The sequence below is a fragment of the Magallana gigas genome, chromosome 6, assembly GCF_963853765.1.
Source record: "Magallana gigas chromosome 6, xbMagGiga1.1, whole genome shotgun sequence".
Taxonomy (NCBI): domain Eukaryota; kingdom Metazoa; phylum Mollusca; class Bivalvia; order Ostreida; family Ostreidae; genus Magallana; species Magallana gigas.
Genome location: NC_088858.1, coordinates 43,367,844 through 43,383,923, shown reverse-complemented (window position 1 = coordinate 43,383,923; position 16,080 = coordinate 43,367,844). Strand labels below are relative to the sequence as shown.

At 32.2% G+C, this 16,080-nt stretch overlaps 1 protein-coding gene across 8 annotated transcripts in view; it reads right to left on the bottom strand.

Moving 5' to 3' along the window:
• Positions 1-475: 475 nt before the first annotated feature.
• The window catches only part of LOC105326362 (pyruvate carboxylase, mitochondrial), a 27,233-nt gene continuing 11,628 nt past the window's right edge, over positions 476-16,080 (bottom strand). For all 8 annotated transcript variants that reach the window (XM_066087117.1, XM_066087120.1, XM_011426352.4 and 5 more), the window contains 11 exons: positions 15,247-15,471; positions 14,244-14,400; positions 13,621-13,727; positions 12,579-12,712; positions 12,142-12,391; positions 10,891-11,019; positions 10,482-10,597; positions 9,813-9,992; positions 4,578-4,826; positions 4,116-4,256; positions 476-3,921 (listed from right to left, as the gene is read on the bottom strand). In XM_066087117.1, coding sequence (XP_065943189.1) covers positions 3,667-3,921; positions 4,116-4,256; positions 4,578-4,826; positions 9,813-9,992; positions 10,482-10,597; positions 10,891-11,019; positions 12,142-12,391; positions 12,579-12,712; positions 13,621-13,727; positions 14,244-14,400; positions 15,247-15,471 — 1,943 coding nt within the window. In that variant the 3' untranslated portion in view covers positions 476-3,666. The remainder of the gene's footprint in view (positions 3,922-4,115; positions 4,257-4,577; positions 4,827-9,812; positions 9,993-10,481; positions 10,598-10,890; positions 11,020-12,141; positions 12,392-12,578; positions 12,713-13,620; positions 13,728-14,243; positions 14,401-15,246; positions 15,472-16,080) is intronic.

Below are 16,080 nucleotides of genomic sequence, written 5' to 3'. Positions count from 1 at the left end.
AGTTTGTTTTTACTTTGAACCCTTGGGTGAGGGAGATCCTCGATCAAACAGGGGTCGTTAGCAACTGAATTTCTTGATTGGATGGAGCACCTGTTAAATCACCAAAACCAAGAGGTATTTGTATTTATATTAAATTTTGTTAAATTGGAAATATATGGATAATTTAATTAAAGTCAAATGTTTTCTTTACCTTATCTACTTCGTGAAAGTAGTGACCACTACCCAAAAAAATGGCTATTAATATAATTCGCTTCCTTCTTGCCTGTTTGAACCAAGATCACACCCCACCCTCAAATTCAAAAAAAGAAACTATGATTGTTTTAGGAACGTCGATGAAGGGTAAAAATATATTTCACTACTTGGTGTGGTATCAATCTTCATCAGAGAGATTATTTTCTTTGCATTTCAAAACTCTAAAAAAGACCAAAATGCAATTAATTCATTTTGATCCAACTTAATAAAAAATAAGAATGCATTTCATTTTCTGTTTTATTACACGAGCTACATAATACATCAATTGTTATAGATATTGATATATTAATTCATTTCAGGAGTTCATTAAAACGTTACTTCTTTCTACCTGCATAGTTTTTTCTTCTGACTACAATATTATCATGAAATGTGATGCACATGTAAGAAATGTGTTGGTCACACATGATTATCTAATTGAAAATGAAATTACTAGAATTGCAATGCAGGATACGAGTAAATGTATCTTCAATATTTTCAAATAAAAACAAATATATATAATAAAAATAAATTTACCAATCTCAATAATCATGTTTTATATCATTTGATAGATCTGATAAAGCCATAGATTTAATGATTTTAGCAGCTTGTATAACATTATGCTTTTAAAATTAATACAAAGCATAGTTTTCTGCATCAATACCTATTATGTAAATACTACACCGTTGCATCAATGCATCAATTGGCTTTTGCAAAGAAAACAAAATAAAATGCATTGAAATTTGCCTGCTACTAATAAGCTTCATTAGAGTAGTTGATCGTGAAATATTGGGAAAGTTGATAGAAATGGCTCATTAAAAAGACAGAATTTAAAAGTTATACACAGTGACTGTTTCAAAATAAAAAAAAATGAAAATTTGTTTCAAAATTAAAAAAAAAAATGAAAATTTTGAAAAGTCAGTAGAAAACACTGGAATAGAGCAACACTTTATCCATCTGGTTAACACGTCATTTGACTCTAAAGTGTAATTTTAAAAAATGCCCCTTTATTTTGACTATACATTTAATATGCATACATGTATATTGAGTAATATAAAAAAAATAGTTGTACAAAACTAAACAATATCTGATCATACAATCCAATAAATTCCTCTATAAAGGTTTCCTAGAAAATGAACACTTGTTGATACCTTCATATATTTTTTTTCTAAATGCAAGAGCCAATACAGAAAGTCCAATAAGAAATTGAACATATCAATAAACAATTATAATTCTAGTAGGAATGACAACTTTTTTTATTACCGGTATTCTAGCTTATATGTAGTCAACACTCAAAACATCATACTGTAGAATCTTTTAAATTTGTTGGGACTAATTTTCATAAATTGCCAGATTTCTTTTATACGTACAAGGAGATATAATTTCATGCATTCATTCCTATACACATAATTATTACAGCTCAGTTTTATAATTCATTGAAGATGTAATCTTGCAGATAAGGGGCACCTAACAAAATAAAAAAAATAACTTTAAGTCACCATAAATATTAATTATCCCACAGTGTACCTGTACTTGCATATCAACATCGGCCATAAAAGTAACTTTAGCATTTTCAAACTGGGCTTAAACAGAAATAGAAGGCTAGTCACATTTAACAGCTTCTTTGACTTTACAGTGAGCCGGGGTTACAGAAACCATGCTGCTTCCCTGATCTCTCATCAATCACCATATTCTCCCTTTATTAAAATGCCAAATACAGTATAATTAAAATATATTCAAATGAACAAACCAATGCTCTTCATCTGGCATGTTATCTTGACATTGTATACAAGACCTAAACTATACTTAGGGAAAGTTTTCTGATGATATTTAATATGCTTTATTGCCTTGCCTTTACTGAGTTAATGTTGTTTTTTTTAAACTTCGTCTCTTCAAAGGAATGTTTTCCGTAATATGTGTTGGTTTTAGGGATCCTCTTTCCCATAGAAAAGCCCAACTTTTTCATAATGCATCAACAAAAATTCAAGCATTGACCATTTATTTCATTCAAATACCCTCCTCGCAATCTTCCTCCACTTATAATAATTGAAGCTGTTTATTTATATATTTATCCAATTCAAGAAACACATTATCATTGATAAAGTTGAAAAGTTCACATCAAATCATGTCAACAATGACTAGCACTTGTGAATGTAGAGAGAGAATTTTTTTAAAAGATGATATGGGACACCTTTCATATTAATGTGGATAAAAGTACACTTTCACTCGTTTATAATTTTCAAGTTTTACAATATCTGACCAAAAAATATGTTTTAAACATTTTAAAATGTTTAAATTATAAAAGCTCCAGTGGGATGCGAACTCCTGGATTATAGCTTCATAGTTAACACTCTAACCCATTGCACTGTTAAGTAACAAATTTGGTAAAGAAATTTTCTTTACTAAAATTAACTACGTCACAATATGAAGGTGTCCTACACGACCTTAAATCACATAAAAAAATGAAGCACTAAAAATAAACAACTTCTGAAGATTCATATTCAATATTAAGGATTGTATATTTAATTGTAAAGAAAGTCATTTACAAAATATATTATGCTTCTAGATCAGAATAATCCAAATCCTTGTGTAAACACAAATCACCAATAAACCAAAAAAAAAACAACGTTTTGTGTATTGTTGCACTGTCATACAGTCACTAAACAAAATAGCACTTATTTTTTATTTAAATGAGTGAACATCCTCCACAGCAGATTTTTATGGACTAAAAAAACAAACAGATGGGCCTGCCATTTTACAAAAATCATTTCCATAAAATTGATAGTTATCAAGCAAGCATTTCAACAAAAATTTAATACTATTGCAAATCAGCAATAACGATGCAGGGCCAATACCTATTTTCTGAAGAAGAAAAAAAATGAAAACTTTTAACTATACCTGTGAATAAATGTTATCATGCATTGTGCACTACAAAAATGTAAGTGAATAAATCAGTTTTGTCAGAATTTGGTCATGTTGTTGGCCTTCAGATGCTTTTTAATACTGACCTTTGCCAAATCTTCGATATTCACATTCTCAGATTTCTAGATGTTTCAAAATAACAATTATGATAACTCATCATGGAGTGTGCAGTATATACACTGTATATAATATTTACTCCATTTAAAAAAAAAAAAACACTTCAAATAATCACTTAATTCAAAATTTCATATTTATGGATTTCATTTCATACTTTTGACGAAAAAAAATTTTCCTCTATGATTTTTGTTACAGTCTACATCAAAAATTATGTATTTTGCCAAAAATTACTAACATTTCTCTGACTAATTCCTTCTACATACATACTGATTCATAAAATTTGCCCAAACAACAGTTACTATTTCACCACATACACATCCATAAAAATCTAGTTTTTCTATATATAAGCTGAACAACAAGAATCCTTCAATGACCCGCCATCTTTGATGAACCTTGGATTTAGTCACACTCAATGTCCATCAACAAATCATCCCCCTCTAACTTCATTTTCTTCTCTACCGCGATGGACCGCACTGTTCCTGAGGCTGGTGCCGTCACCACCATTTCCATCTTCATGGCGCTGAGCACCAGAACCGGCTGACCTTTCTCAACCTTGTCACCTTCTTTGACCTTGACATCAATCACCTCCCCGGGCATTGGTGCCCCAACTGACCCCCTCACTCCTTTCAATGCCTTAGGATGAAAATGCAGCTCCTGAAAAAAAAACAGATTACATAATGCACTTCATAATTTCAATACTGAATGTGCCTGTCCGTGTAAGCATGTTCTAAATATATATCCCTTCCCTACCAAACTTTCTCTACACATCTTAGAATTAAACTTGTAATAGATGCACCAATACATATATATGCAAATCTATAAATTACAAATTTACTATGAGAATTTACCTTAGAAGCCTCTTCATCTTTAATCTTGACAGATCTTAGTTGTCCGTTCAATTCAAAGAACACTTCTCTCTCTCCATTCTTGTTTAGATCTCCACATGCCAAAGTTTTAATAGACAGAGTTTTTCCTTTCTCTATTTTCACCTAAAAGCCATTTATAATGATTTATTTACATCTACTGAGTATGATTCCTGCTGTTTATTATGGAAACTTAGAGTTAATTCATTGCTCTCTCCATGAAATGCATAATGAAAAATGGTTGCATTCATTACTTTTTCATAGAGAAACACTAGTAAGTTATTATATTTTCTTAGTGGTGAGTATCCTTTGTTAGATTTTGTCTTATTTTGTCTGTAAAAAAGGTTTTATATACTTTGTGATGAAATTAAATTATACAAAACTAATCATTTCCACTAAAAAATTTATGGTATTACTACAGGAAAAAAATCCAAACAAAGCACACACCTCCATCTCCTGAGCAACTTTAGGTCCAACAAAGAAGATCTTTGTGTCGAGTGTATCGACAGGGCCGTACTTGTCATGGAACTCCAGGAAGTCATCGGTGACCTTTGGATAGAGGGCAGCACTGATGACATGTTGCTCCTTCACATCGTGACCATGCTTCTCGACAAGGTCTGCCTTCAGTTTGTCAAAATCAACAGGGGGGAGCGACTCACCAGGCCTACCGTCCAGACCTTGCTGTCCCTTCAGAATCTATGGAGATAAGGAAGAAAAGTTCATAAAAGAATTGTGTATTCAATGTGGCAGGGAATCCAATTACCGATACTGGACTTCAAGATGCTGTAAACCAACTTTTATTCGCAACAAATTTATATCACAAATTACTATATATAAACTGGTTTGCGCTGACTAGTTTTTGCAATCAAGCCTTATCATCTACACCTGTAATGTTAGGACAACCTTTGAGCAAGGACTGGATCTTGCCAAGTGATATTTCTCGCGAACCTCGTAAAAATGTCTCTCGCGCAAATAAAATTTTGTTCACAGAATTGCATAGTTTCAATTTAAGAATAGGTCCTGTTTTATTTCTGCTGACTATTGGAAATACCTTAGTTATGGAATGTAAATATTTTAAATTAGAAAAGCAGAATTTTTAATAAGTTTGATGAGGTGGTGTACAATTCGAGTGTCCATGACTTTGCACAGCTTTTTATTTCCATGCAGTTAATTGTGCTATGCTGGAACTTTCTTCAGTTTTGAGTTTTGGTTCACACTCATCATCTGTACCATTATTGTATTAAAAATTGGGATTTGAAGAAATTTATAGAGAAAAAAAATTTATAATGTTCCTTACAACACATTCGTTTTCATGGTATAGTAAACAAAGCATGAAACCAAAATAACTCGCATATCCAATGTAGCCATTGATTTTTTTTACTAAGAATCTAGTAAACTGACATCAAAAGAATCAAATAGGCAGCAGTTTACCAGTAAATTGTTTTATTTCTTCATAATAATTTTTCTACACCAATACATATTATATAAATAGTGCCTGCTTAGGAGGGTACCAGTTGAAATTGACACCCTGAGAACACCATTGTCAACCGACGCGAAGCGGAGGTTTACAATGGTTTTCGACGGGTGTCAATTTCAACTGTTATCCTCCCAAACAGGCACTATTTATTTTATTATACTGAATGTCTTAATATTAGAGAATAATTTACTGCTTTTACATAGAAATGACGTTAATTCTACGGCGAACCATAAGCGCATAATTTATGCACATGTAACAATTTGTTGTGTTACCCATTGCCAAGTGTGTTGCTAACGCTTAGGGTAATAAAACGGAATATCAACTGCGTCTAAACCAACTAGATTTCAGTATTTAACATGAAAGTATAATAATAGAATATGCAAATTTAAGAGGGATTGGACATTGAAAAATGTTTATCCCTATACCAATTCAAGTGGTCAACATTTTTTACATTTCCCCATTCGGTTACTTTTAACAATAATTTCATATATTCAATAGAAATCCTTCAGACAGAAATATTAAAAACATGGGGAAAAACCTTTGAGATGACCCCTTATGAAACTATTAATCTGAATGGTAAATGTATGTTTGTTTTATAGAATCTTTATAAAATTAATAGCAGTAAAACATCATGCAAGAGATTTCATCCAAATATCTACACCCTTGCGAATGTGTTCGGAATGTTTTCTTTATCGTTGCTTAATATATAATAAATCTAGAGGTGCTCGAATAAAAGTTCATGAGACTTCACCGAGATTTGTTCAGTTCCTGTGAAATTTCCAGCGGAAGTAAATGTGTTCGGATAATATTCTCAAAATACATAAGAACTGATCGTTTTTCATATCATATCCAACTTTGATTTATGTTCAAACATGAAAATCATTTAAAATGTATGTTTTATTTCACCATCTAGCGGTTATTTAAATTAAACGATGATATTCAAAACAGAGTTATCATTCGTGTTCAACTATGTGTAGAGTGGTTGAAAATATAAACATTGGGTTGCTTAATAAAATCATAGCCATGTTTGATGCTTGTTATGTGCAATACCAGATTATAAAAAAAAAATGGGTATCTTTTTTGCATAAAAACTTATTATATATCGAGCAATTTTCAAGGAACATTCTGCATAAAATAGTATAGTCTGTTTCACTATTGATGCTATTACTAAGTTAGGCACGGATCGAAAATAAACCCTTAGGGGGGATCTCTACTAATCATGTTAATTGTTGCAACAGCAGAACAAAAACTATTTTTTGAATTGTTACATTTATTTCTAGAACACATTTTATCCACCAATTAATGAAGATAAAGTTTAAAATCAATAAACGTTTCGATTTTATGGTTGATCACAAGTACCTTGATTCTATGAAATAGACTGCAAACACGAGGCACGATTTTTACTGCGAAACTGAAAAGGTTAAATATAACCACGTGGTCTAATATTTAAATGACAATAACATTCGCAGGGGTGATCTAGGATATAAATAATTATACTCTGCCTCGTTGAATGTATTAACGGGGGTTGTCCCAAAATAGCATAGACAAGTGGCATTATTCAGTCAAACGAAGGCAAAGAAGAATGAAACTTACGTTCAAATTGTGGTTTGAAATTAAATATTGTTTAAAATTAAACAAGTTAAATAAGAGAATGCTGGATCACAAGTTCAACATCCGGCGCAATGTCCAAAACGAAATGTTAAAATCAACATAATGAAATGAGAAATTCGAGGAAATGGACTTTTCGAAAAAAAAGTTCAAATAAAAAAATACATCATTCTATATTTGTTAATAATTAAATTATTTACTCAGAAAAAATTGTGGCTATAACAAAACTTTTCCAGATTTTATAGAGCATTTTATGACAAGTTGAATATTTAACTCGTAATAAAATGACGACGTCAGCGCTTAAGGCGGCGCAGCTGTAACTGATAAAATTTCATAAAGACTTTGAAACAAATCCTAAGCGGCTTTTGACGTAAATAAGATTAACAAAATAGCTTAGAAATGCATATTGTGAATTAGTAGTCCAACAACATTGAACATATTCGGACGAGTATGATGACAATAAGTGAAAAAAGAAACCTAGACCAACAGAAATGGACGTCAAAACGCTGAATTAAGGAGGAACATTATACAAGTAATACAGGGCAAGTTTGGAGTCGGTAAATCATTTGTACTTAGGGAATTTTTTTTTTAACTAGAAATGTTTGTTGAATGTATACTCAGAATACAAGTTCGAAGAAAATATTTTTTGAGATTTTTTGGAAATAAAAGGAAAATGTCATCGTAAATGAGGTTGAGGGTCTAGCAACAACATAAAGACTGGACATTTTTGACATGGCACATTGCGCTGCCTGGCAAAACTTGTTGTCACTAATTATTCATTTTCTCAAGAAATAAAAAAAGTACAAATTTGAATTTTTTAATATTGATTGCAAAAGGGCCATTGAAGAAAACATAGAAGTCTAATGAAATTGCAATGAAAAGATTTTAAGTTATTATGTGTTCTGTCTACACTATTTTGGGACGACCCTCGTATTTATCACAATTTTGAAAATAAACTGTGAAGTCTTGCTTTTATTACGCACCTTTTTCCACTTAATTGATATTTGATCCAAAGTGGGCGTTGTGTATTATTCATAAGAATATAATTTGAATCCATTTCCAGGATACTGTGGGAGTGTGAGTGCTAGGTGACAAAAAACCTATTCTTAATTGAATTTCTATGTACATGTATTAGAGTATTGTGTCACTGTTCCTTGCATAACAGAATAGACAATATTTGTTGATACAATGTATTACTTGAAATCTCTACATAGTATAATATAATATAATATCTGTATAATATGGTATACATGTATATACATGTTAGGTCCAATTCTCTGATTATCTAAAATAAAAACTCACAAGAAATGTCATGGCCAACACTCTGGAGAGAACATTTTGTTTTAGAATACTGAAAGTAAGTATCCAAACAAAGTTGAATAGTGCTAATCAGATTCAACCTATATCTATTATGTTTTTGTAAAAATTGTCTTGCATCTCTAAAATCTTTTTACCCTACATCTGTGACTTTTTTGTACCTACATATGTTACTTCTTAACTTTTCTAGAACTTTTTTATATAACCTTGTTGTACCTACCTAATTTTTGATAGAAATAATAAATCAAAAATTATTGCATACAAAATAACAATAACTTTTTATGTTAATTTGAAACTATAGTTGATAAATTTCAAGGTCCCAAATTATTCTAATTAAGATATGACTTGTTTTGTAATTTTGTAATTTTTTCATAGTTAAAACACAGACCTTTAAGTATAGATTAAAAGGTATTGATTGATTCTCATCAGTGCTGATTGTGATTTTCATCAAAATACCGGTACATAAGTGGGTATCATTGCTTTATTGGTTCCTTGTCGGCTTGTATTTGCAACTCATAAATATTTCATTTCTTCTGGCTAGAAAGCCATGCTAAACTTGAGTATTTAAGGAGAAAGAAAAGGACATAAAAAGATTATGCCCTGCAGTTATCATTATTTTGAAGCAAAGATTACATTTTATAATTTTGTTAAACATGTTTCTGATGAACTTAAAATAATGATGACGACGCTGATAATTAAAGGGTAGTCCATAAAGTAATGATGCATGGTTGTCCATTAAAGTTAGATGTCATCCAGTCTACATTTATTTCAAATGCCATAGACTTGACTTAATGTCAATTTAATAATATATAAACTTTGAAGTTTGATGCCAATGTAATTGTAACAATCGCATTTTATGTCTAAAAATTTAGACATTGACTTTTTTTTTAGATTTATATCTTATAAAATTTTAGAATAGGTCATTGCAAATTGCCAGTAAATACATGTTATACTCAATCTGTTAACATGATGGTAAAGACATTTTCACGAATATATAAATTACATGTAATAGATAATTTCAAGCAGCAGAAAATTTAAAGATCGGGCTAATCCAAATTAATAGATCTGTCAAAGTTGTAAACACATATTACTCTTGGGCAATGCTTCAAATGCGAGTATGATGCAAATTCAAATTTTGATCACTTATGCCCAATTTTAAATGCATATATTTCCTAATTTTGTCAAATCTAATGTCAGGACCTCATATTGCACCAAAGGCAAAACAAAAACATTACCGGTATAAAGGTTTGATTGATATCTAAAATTGAGGTTATCTGTACCTTGGTCCTGAGTGGTTCCGGATAACCCCCTGGCGGTACTCCGAGATATCCCTGGAAGTATTCAATCACCGACACAGGGAAAGACAACTCCTCTGCACGGTCCTCCACCATTTCCTTGGTTAGTTTGTTCTGAACCATAAACTGGGCCATATCTCCCACCACTTTTGAGGAAGGAGTCACCTACAAATTATACCATCTTTCATTAAATGTACATGTATCATGGATATACATAAATCTTCATTTCAAAACAAATATCAAGTCAAATACTGACATAAGAACAATCTGAATACACTATTTTAATTAATTTCTACCCCCTTCTCTTTATTAATTTAAGATACTAAAAAAGTATGTGTGTGGTTTTCACATTCGTGAGTGTTCAAAGGGAATTAACTCAAAAACATTTTAAGTCAAATACAAGCAATGCCTGATAATTGAAAATTTATATAATATAATACATAGTTAGATAATCACATATAAAATATGTTGTGTTGGTGGAATGTTAATATAAATTACTTATCACACTAGTGCTGAGTCTAAAAGAAGTAGCATCCCATCTTTCAGGTAAATACCACTGAAACAGCACTCACAAATTCCATCTTCACTTATCAATAAACCATTTTGTAAATTACTCGACTAAAGACCCACTGAAGGTTTTAACCCTGACCTAACCTTTGGAATATCTCCCAGGAGTTGATTGGCCTCCGCATACATCTTCTTCACCTCCTCAAACTGATCTGCTAACCCGAGACTGAAAGCCTGGAACTGCAGGTTTGTGTATTGGCCACCTATAAAACATTCAATTATCACAATCAGAACAATGAACATTAAACTGATGCGACTGCATGTAGATTCCTTATTTTATACAAGTACTAAATTAGCCAATTTTTATTAAAACATGAACAAAGAAAATTGCAATGATTTTTGGTTAACACAAATTGCATCTTATGATTTTACACAGACTGATATTATATTTCTTGCATTTATATACCCGGTAATTAGGACTTTGCAGTAAATTCCCAAACTAAACTTTTTTGTTACACTCATTATACTCTTGTAAAAAATAAGAAGTTTTTCTGACCTGGAATCTGGTTTATATAGACATCAGAGTTGCCACTCTTCAGCGTTTTACAGCATTCAAAAGGAGCGTACAGATTCCTGGTCTGTTCCCAGTACGCAGAGTAATCTGTTACATCGGACAAAGAGATGCCTGAAAAAAAGTCACAGAATAACATAAAATAAGGCTGTAACTTAAACATACCCATAAGTTGATTATTCTAGGCAATGAACCTTTCAGATCCTATGGTATTCAAAGCTGGCCCTCTACTGATCAAGCTTACAAGTATTTAACCCTTGTGCCTGAGCTGGTAAACAAGTCTCATTTTAATATATCACACTGCAACGAAAGATTTACATGTTACAGATACACTCAACTAATGAGCTAAATATAAACTAGCCAAACTTTGAAAATACTTTTAGTGTGGAAAATCAAAAAAAATACTTTAAACTCCAAAGACAATCGCAATTTTGAGGTTCTATGAAATTTGATGGAAGACAGAGAGAGCTGTGTAATTTTAACAGTCAATAGAGTCGAACAACTTCTCTTTATGATTTATATCAAATTGGTCATGGTAAGCTCCCCTGGGGCTAAGTCCAGGGGCTCAGAATATCAAATTTTGGACAAAGCTAGTAAGCATTTAAAATCTATACTCTACAGCTACAGAAAAGATATGATCGAATATCTCTTACCAAATTTTACAAATGTTTTAACATTAATTTTTTCCTACACAAATCTTGAAAATAAATAAAAACTAGAATGTCTGTATCAGCAATCTAGAAGATATGTCACAGTTTTTTTTAAACATGTCTTTCAACGATGATTTCTTAAACATCTGAAAACATAGTAGTTTTCTTTCTCATATTTGGCTTTTCTGAAGACCAAATTTAAGCTGCAAAATTACAATAATGACACGTCATTGTTTATATTCATTTTACACATAATCGTCAGTCCAGCACCTACCTGCATTGAAGTCCTTTAATGGCTAATACCTATAACCCCCTCATCATATGGATAATGTACTGTGGAATCATCATTGTAGGTGGGGGACCAATGTTCGTGGTATTCATGGGTAACCCTTGCCCATGAATTTACATTCCCTCTAACCTATACACTATCAATTGTTTGATATTTATTAAAATTATCCCGATTGCACTACCAACGAAATTACATTCCCACAAACAAAGAAAAGTTTGGCTACCAACGAACATTGACCCCCACGAAAAAAAATGATTCTACAGTAAATCCTAACTCCTGAGTTACCAGTCCCCCTACCTGTATCCAGGTCCGTTCCCTCGAGGGCTGCTACCACCGCCCCCATACTGGGCTGTGAGGTCAGACCAGACATGGAGTCCACTGCCACATCTACCACATCAGCCCCTGCCTGAGCTGCCGCTAACATGGATGCCACCCCCGCACAGGCGGTGTCGTGGGTGTGGACATGGATTGGGATGTCGGGGAATTTCTCCCTCAAGGCACCCACCAACATTGTAGCTGCCCTTGGTTTCAGGACACCTGCCATATCCTATTCAAATTATGATATTTCATGTCATTAAAGTAAAAAAAATAATACATGTATCTGTTTTATCATATAGGAACTATACAGGATTTACTCCCAAAATTGTTTCTCAAGGATTTTTGTAATCCATTCTTTGTACCAGTAATACATGTAGTTACTAGTTAGTTACCTGTGCATTCATGTAGCTACTGACCTTAATACTGAGAATATGAGTTCCTGCTTTGACCAGTTCTGTGGCCAGATTGACATAGTACTCCAGATTATACTTGGTTTTACTGGGGTCCGAGACATCACCAGTGTAGGAGATTGCTGCTTCTATCACTCCACCTACAGAAGCAATTCAGAGCTAGTATGACATTCTAAAATTCTATTTTCATAGGATTCTAGCCATGCATGAATTCACTCTAGCTGCAATATTTCAAGCACTGTCATTTTGAACATTGGATCAAGAAATTATAGAGCATATTAAAATTATCAGAATTATGTACAATGTACATGTGCCAGTACTGTATTTCTCAATAAGTAGATTATCCAATTGAAAATCCAAAAGCAAGGATATATTTCTACAACTAAATACCCTGGTATTGTGATATATAAATCTGAATATACCAAATTTTTAAGCATTGATGTGGACACTTTCTAGAGTTTTGAATTATGTAAATTACCCCACAATACTTAAAGGGACTTGGACACGATTTGACTTAAAATTTTATTTTTCCATTTTCAATGTTTATATTGATAAATATATAAGTTTATAATGCTTTGTCAAAATTTGAAAGTGAAATATCAAGTATTAAGCAAGATACAGAGTTCCTAATTCTTTGTTTTGTAAACAAAACTCGAATATTGTCATTTTTTACATATGTGTTGTACTGGTGTAAGTTTCAATCAAATGTATCTTTCTTTTGTTGATAATAGTATTTATGAAGATAATAAATTAGTTTAAATTGTTTTTTAAATATCATTTTGTCTAAGAAATGGTAATTCTCTACATTACATTTTTTGTAAACAACTATAAGACTCGAACTTTGTTTACATAACAATCAATTCTTACCTCTGTATCTCGCTTGTAACTTGACTTTAACATTCAATATTTTGGTCATTCATTTAAAATACATCAGTAAACCATTTTATACATAAAAAATAAAAATAAATTTTTTGATCTCAAATCGTGTCCAAGTCCCTTTAAATCCCCTTATTAACAGTCTAATAGATATATCATTATTTCACTATACCTGCTTTCCCTACTGCATCCATTCCCACAACAATATTTGGGAGATAGTTCAGGGAGTCAAAGATTCTAAAAATGTCCATCCCACTCTTTACAGCCATGTCACAAAACCTGTAAACAACCAACTCTTACAGTATTGCTTTCAACTCTTTATAGTATATATGCAGAACTAGCATTGAGCATAAGTTCTTTGAGCATAAAAGACTTTGATTGCTCTCCCCTCATACAATTACATCAATAAGAATACAATATCATGTATTAGTAAACATATATGTACTAGTATACATGTAGGTAGAAAAAAAATATTTGCATGATTTGCAGTACCGGTAATATAAATTCTATATTGTATGCAGTTTTATAGGTGTACAAATACTTTTATTGCAAAATTTACCCGTGATTATATATGTTCATATACATGTAATAGTTAACCAAAGTAAATAAATGTATGTTTACACTATTTTTCTTACATCATTCAAAATCTTATGATTTTAAAACACAAAGTTGATGAATGTATCCAGTATTTTTAATGGTAGCAATGATTGAAAACAAATTTAATGGTTTTTTTTCTGACAATTACTCTAACTATATGACAACACAATTCCTGCACTGAATACTGCTGTGCCTTACTTGTAGACCACATTGTCGGGGTAATTGGTGTAGCCCACAGCGTTGGCACCCCTCAAAAGCATCTGGAAAGGAACGTTGGGGACGAGCTTCCTCATCTCTTCCAGTCTCTCCCATGGACACTCGTGGAGGAAGCGCATAGCAACATCAAAGGTGGCACCTACAGACAGTAAAAAATGTCATATAATTCACACTTGTATATACTGTTTTATTCCTAATAAGCATTTCTGTCCCTACAAGCGTCCCTCAAGCTTTTTTCAATTATTGGAAAATAAGTATGGCCCCTTTTGTTACCTTGTAATCAAGTTTAAAGCTTTCATTTAGTGTTGCTTGTCCAAAAAGAAAATGCCATAATACATATAACACTTCCAGTCATGTATCTAACTTATCTAATTGTCAGTATTTTCCATAATGTTCCCCAAAAAAACAAATGGAAAGTCAGCCATTACATAAAGTTGTAGCACTAGTGTTAAAAGATAAACAACTACCGGGTAGTCTATGAACGACTTTTAAAATAAATGATAAATATTTCCTGAAAGGGAAGCTGATCGACCTATCAGTTGCGTATTGATCCAATTTTTTTTTTTGGGGGGGGGGGGGGGGGGGGGGGGGAATATAAATCTATGAATATGACTTGAGTGGATTATCTTTTTGTGAAGGAAAGTACAATGTATAACAATCATTAAAGAGTTTACTGAAATCATAGAGAATATTTTTAATACAAATACCAAATAACTGCCCCCTTTTGCAATTTTCAAAGCGCCCCGGATGCTAATTAGGTAAAATACAGCATCTTTTTTTTTTTCTTTAATCCCTATTTACTAAATTGATTACATTCTACCCTATATGTAAATTAATGTATTATAATATCAATCATGGTTTAATATCTCATTTCGAATAGACAGTTCACATGTAAAATTATACTCATGCACTTTCATAGTTTAGGAAATTTCTTTTGCAAAAACTAACTATACTGGTAAATTTTCATTAAAACATTCTCTCATACCTCCCCAGTTCTCTAAGCTGTACAGATTGTTGAACCGCTGAGTCACAAACGGTGAGATTCTCTTGAGGTCATAGGTCCTGACCCTGGTTGCTAAGAGTGACTGGTGGGCATCTCTGAAGGTCGTGTCCATCAACAATAATCCCTTATGCTCTCTGACCTTCTTAGCAAAGGCCTCTGGTCCCTCCTTGACCAGTACATCCCTCCATCCGGTGGGTGGGGTGGGGGCTGGAACAAAGAATCAGTTCATGGATTAACTGCCCTAGATACAATGTAGCTAGATGTATTGTCATATGCACAAGGGCTAAGAATCATAGCATACAAATACAAGTAAACACATGTGTGAATTTCATGCAGATTTTTACTTTATTATGTACTATAAATATAGAGGCAAGGTAATACTAAAAACAACTAAGCCAATAATGGTTTAATAATGATTTAACAAAAAATGATCATGCTGTATGTGTAGCTATAAGTATATCTGCTGGGAATAAATCTTGATGCTTTTTATCAAGGCAAACTGCATGTATATCAGATATGACATGCCGCACCAAAAATATCAAAGATATTTTGGCATTTCACATTATAGTTAAATTGCATTAGTATATAAATAATTTTAGTATACAGATAAGAAAGGTTATGTTTCAAAGTTATTTTATCAAGGTTTAACTGACCCTCTGGAATTTACAATAATTTATTATACATGTACTAGGAGAAGTCAAAATCAAGAGCAAAATACATGTAAGGAAAATTTAAAGGTAATATACAGTAATTATCCTTTTTGTCCCACTACAAATAATGACTGAGGGTAAAAGCTGAAGATATGTCATAAGTCCA